At 31.5% G+C, this 4,273-nt stretch overlaps 1 protein-coding gene across 3 annotated transcripts in view; it reads right to left on the bottom strand.

Moving 5' to 3' along the window:
* The window catches only part of LOC106881997 (vitamin K-dependent gamma-carboxylase), a 72,057-nt gene that overhangs the window by 47,134 nt on the left and 20,650 nt on the right, over positions 1 to 4,273 (bottom strand). For all 3 annotated transcript variants that reach the window (XM_014932533.2, XM_014932534.2, XM_052969632.1), the window contains one exon: positions 3,879 to 4,034. In XM_014932533.2, coding sequence (XP_014788019.1) covers positions 3,879 to 4,034 — 156 coding nt within the window. The remainder of the gene's footprint in view (positions 1 to 3,878; positions 4,035 to 4,273) is intronic.

Below are 4,273 nucleotides of genomic sequence, written 5' to 3'. Positions count from 1 at the left end.
TTATAATAATAATAATAATAATAATATTTTGTATGTGTATTTCGTGTGCAAGATTCTTGATGTGGATACATGTGTTGAAAGAAATACAATTAAACCTTGGGAGAGGCATTATGCCGGTAATAAACACACGCACTGGTTCAGTCCTTTATCAATTTATATAGTTTTTTGTTAAATTATTTCATTGCACTCTTGCAATCTCTTCAGTTACTGAAGAGATTGCAAGAGTGCAATGAAATAATTTATCAAAAAACTATATAAATTGATAAAGGACTGAACCAGTGCGTGTGTTTATTACCAGCATAATGCCTCTCCCAAGGTTTAATTGTAATAATAATAATAATGGTTTCAATGATGATCACGATGACGAGGAGGAGGAAGAGGAGTCATTTTACAGTTCTGCCACTCTGCTATTTTAAAATAATGATTTCAAAAGGCCAGAGGTGTGGGGAGACAAAAATCATAGATTAAATTTACTTGCTACTTATGTCTTCAATCCATAAATGATGAAAGGCACTCAGAGCATAAAGAAATACAGATAAATACCATAAAGCATTTATTCTATCACTATTCTTGATTTGGCCCTTATAATAAATAGTTTATTTAGTGTCACATTTAATATACCAAGTTTCTTATAATCACTAGGGCCAAAAAAGCCTCACTTCAATAATATATTATTTTATATATTATTTTGTACTATATTATATCATATTTTATTATATCATATGCACCCAACTATACATTTAAATATACTCTTCAATAAAAAAAAAAAAACTTCATTGAAATAGTTCTGAAGAAGCTATATTATGTCATGCTGGCACTCAACCTATAACTGCAACAGCTGTAAGCTAATGAATGTAGTTACATAACTCCTGTTCTTTGGTCATTCATTTATTAAGATTATGCTCTATACTGATTTTCTAGTTCATACAAAAGTTTTGAGTGGAGATCATCAGACAATTCACACCTTTTCACTGTCAGGTCTTAATTAATAATGTGAACTAGGTTCTAGCAAATGGTTATAGGTGCCACTATGGCTAAGTGAAACCGTAATACCCTGTAAAGGCACAACATTTTAATGTAAAGACAAAATAATGGTTTCACTTAGCTATATATATTTATATATCAAACAAGCAAGCCCCTGGTAGGTTCAGGCTTTCTTTGATAGATATCTGTAAGAAAATTTGAAGTAAACATTGCAAAGACAACAAAATTGTCAGTTATACAGTTTCAAAAGGTTGTTGAACAGAAGAAATACTTGAATATAGAACTAAATGTTTTACAAAATAGTTTCATATTTCTACATTCTCTTGAATTAAAATTTCATCACCAGTGACTTTGTGTTTCAATCCTCTGAGGTCAATAAAATGTAAATTGGCCATTTACTAGAGTAAATATATTGGCAGAATTCTGGCTTAAGCACCTCATATAACTCTCATAGCTCTTTTATTTTTTGAAATTTTCAGAAAAGTTTTGCCAATGTGTGATCTGCAGATGGAAATTTATACAATTATGAAAAAAAAACCTTTTCTATAATTTTTAATGCATTCCACCTTCCCCCATAAATCTAAAAACTTTCACTCTTTTTCCAATTTTTTTTTTTTTTAAATCAGTTTAAAATACTGGTAGTTAGAATTTTTTGCTTAAACCATCAATGGATTACCTTTGGATGCATCAAAATTCCATTAAATGTGTTTATGGGGAGAAAAATATTGAAAAACATCAATATATGTCAGAGTGACAAAGAAATGAGGAAGATATCAGGTGGTCGTGAGATGTGCTAAAAACAACAGCTAAATAACCCTTAAATCACACAGAAATTTTTTTTGAATAATTGTATGAATTCCCAAGTGTAGAACAGAATTTTGTAAAAGTTTTCTTAAAATTCCTAAAAATAAAAAAGTTATGAGGGGTTATATGGGGTATTTAAACCAGAATTCTGCCTATATATTTTGAGTCAAATAACAGTGTAGGTGCAGACATAGCAGTGTGGTAAGAAGCATGCTTCCCAACCACATGGTTTTGGGTTCAGTCCCACCATGTGATACCTTGGATAAAGTGTCTGCTATAGCCTTGGGCTGATTTAAGCCTTGTCAGTGGATTTGGTAGACAGAAACTGAAAGAAACCTGTTGTATATACATATGTATATATTTATGTGTGTGTCTGTGTTTATCCCCCACCATAGCTTGACAACCAGCGTTGGTTGGTTTACATCCACCTTACTTCGCAGTTTGGTATAAGAGCCTGATAGGATACAACCAGGCTTAAAAAAAAAGTACAGAGGTTGATTTGTTCAACTAAAACCTTTCAAGGCAGTGGCTCAGCATGGCTGCAGACCAATGATTGAAACAAGTAATAAATAAAAGAATAGATAAATCAATTATAGTGATCCAGCATGCAATGTAATACCAGCAACATGACAACTACCAAGAACTAAAAGGCAGGCAGTCCAGCACCTAACAGTGCAGCCAGTCCTGACTACAGACAATTAATATGACAAGAAAATTTAAATTTAATGTTTCAATGTTAGCATATCTCAATGTAAATTGAAACCCTAAAATTACGACATTGAAACAAAATCACCTATTTTCATAATTTTCTAGAAATTACCACTAAAACTTATCACCTATTTAATACTAATTAAATATTTCCCAGCTTAGTATAAGTAATGTAAATGACTGTGTTGGGTGTGACTTATAAATGCAAAGCATAAACATCATAAAATATATCCATGATATTTATGAGCTCAATTATTAACATCATTAAAGCCCAACATAGCATGACAATGCAATAAATATTGATAGATGAGAAAACCTAGAGTCATCATCATTATCAACATCATTTAATATTTGTTTTCCATGCTGTCATGAGTTGGGTGGTTTGACAGGTAGTAACAAGCTACAGTACTGTGTTGAGTCCATTGTCAGCTTTGGTATGGTTTCTACAGCTGGATGCCCTTCCTAATGCCAACCACTCCGAGAGTGTGTTCTGGATAGTTTTTTTTTTTTTCATGACATCAGCATAAGTGAGTTCTCTAAGTAACTTGCAAGACAACAAAAGAAAAGAAAAATCCTCTTTGCCTAACTGAAGAGTATATTTGAGAGAACAGGGGAAGATGGCTTCATGTCAGGTGTTGAGAGGAAAAACACAGGTGTTTTGCAATAGAGTTGATATGTAGCTACCTTGCATTATATAAAGGTGGGAGTATCCAGAATGAAGATAAAGATGGTGGTGATAAGGAATCAGAGCTAACTCTCAAGGTACATACAAGAAAGTGAGAATACGTGTTTAAAATACAGTTAGTTCAAATTTTTTGCTTTAATCCAGAAATGGACCACCCTTAGATTGGGGAGGAGTAGGTTAATTTCATAAGAGTGTAAGAGGAGAGTAACAGATGGTTAAAGTGGAAAATCCAAACTAAAGTCTAGTTCATGTTATATGTGAATTTTCTCATAATCAAAATTAAAAACTTACTACATTTTTCAATAAATAATTAAATATTTCCCACAAGTATACTAACTAACAGCCTGAAATGACTGTATTTTTTTAGTGTTCTTTTTCTTTCTATTTCTTTTTATCTAAATTTGGCTCATTTTGAAATCTTATATACTTTGCATGGTACCAAATATTTTCATGTTCTGTCTTATTACAAAATTTTATTTTTACCAACTTATATTTAGTGTTGTAGTGTGTTAGAGCATATCCCATATAAGTGAAAGAAAAGGAAAGAACACAAGAGTTTCTAAAAACAGATGCCAAAAAGAAAAAATATTAAGTTGTACAAATAAAAAAAGAAAAAACTCAATAAAGGGAGGTGGAGTGAATAAAGTAAAATAAATTTACTTGCTTCCAAAAAGTATGTAAAGTTCAAGCTACTTACAAAGCCACATGGAAAAGTATAGTACATACATCCATTCGAGGGGAAGAGGCTTCAGGAAGTCAAATAAAGGAAAATTACACATTTGAGCATCATTGTATTTTTCATCAATAGATGATAAGCCACGCTCCTGAGGTATATCCAGCAGCATAATGAACCCTGCACCAAAAAAAAAAAAAAATGCATATATATATTATTTACATCAGAAGAATTTCGGAAACTTTGAGAAAACATGAAATAATTAATTTTTAACGGTTGAACTCAAAGTACATAAAGCTATAAAATGTGGGTTCAGCTTTTAACTTTTTCTGGTCAAAGGGGTTTTTAACTGAATATTTACATGCTATCATTTATAGCTTGGTATACTCTGAGCTCAACTGTTAAAATTATGAAAATAT

The sequence above is a fragment of the Octopus bimaculoides genome, chromosome 7, assembly GCF_001194135.2.
Source record: "Octopus bimaculoides isolate UCB-OBI-ISO-001 chromosome 7, ASM119413v2, whole genome shotgun sequence".
Classification (NCBI taxonomy): Eukaryota; Metazoa; Mollusca; class Cephalopoda; order Octopoda; family Octopodidae; genus Octopus; species Octopus bimaculoides.
Note: the sequence above shows the minus strand (reverse complement) of the source record. Positions and strands in the feature narration are given on the sequence as shown.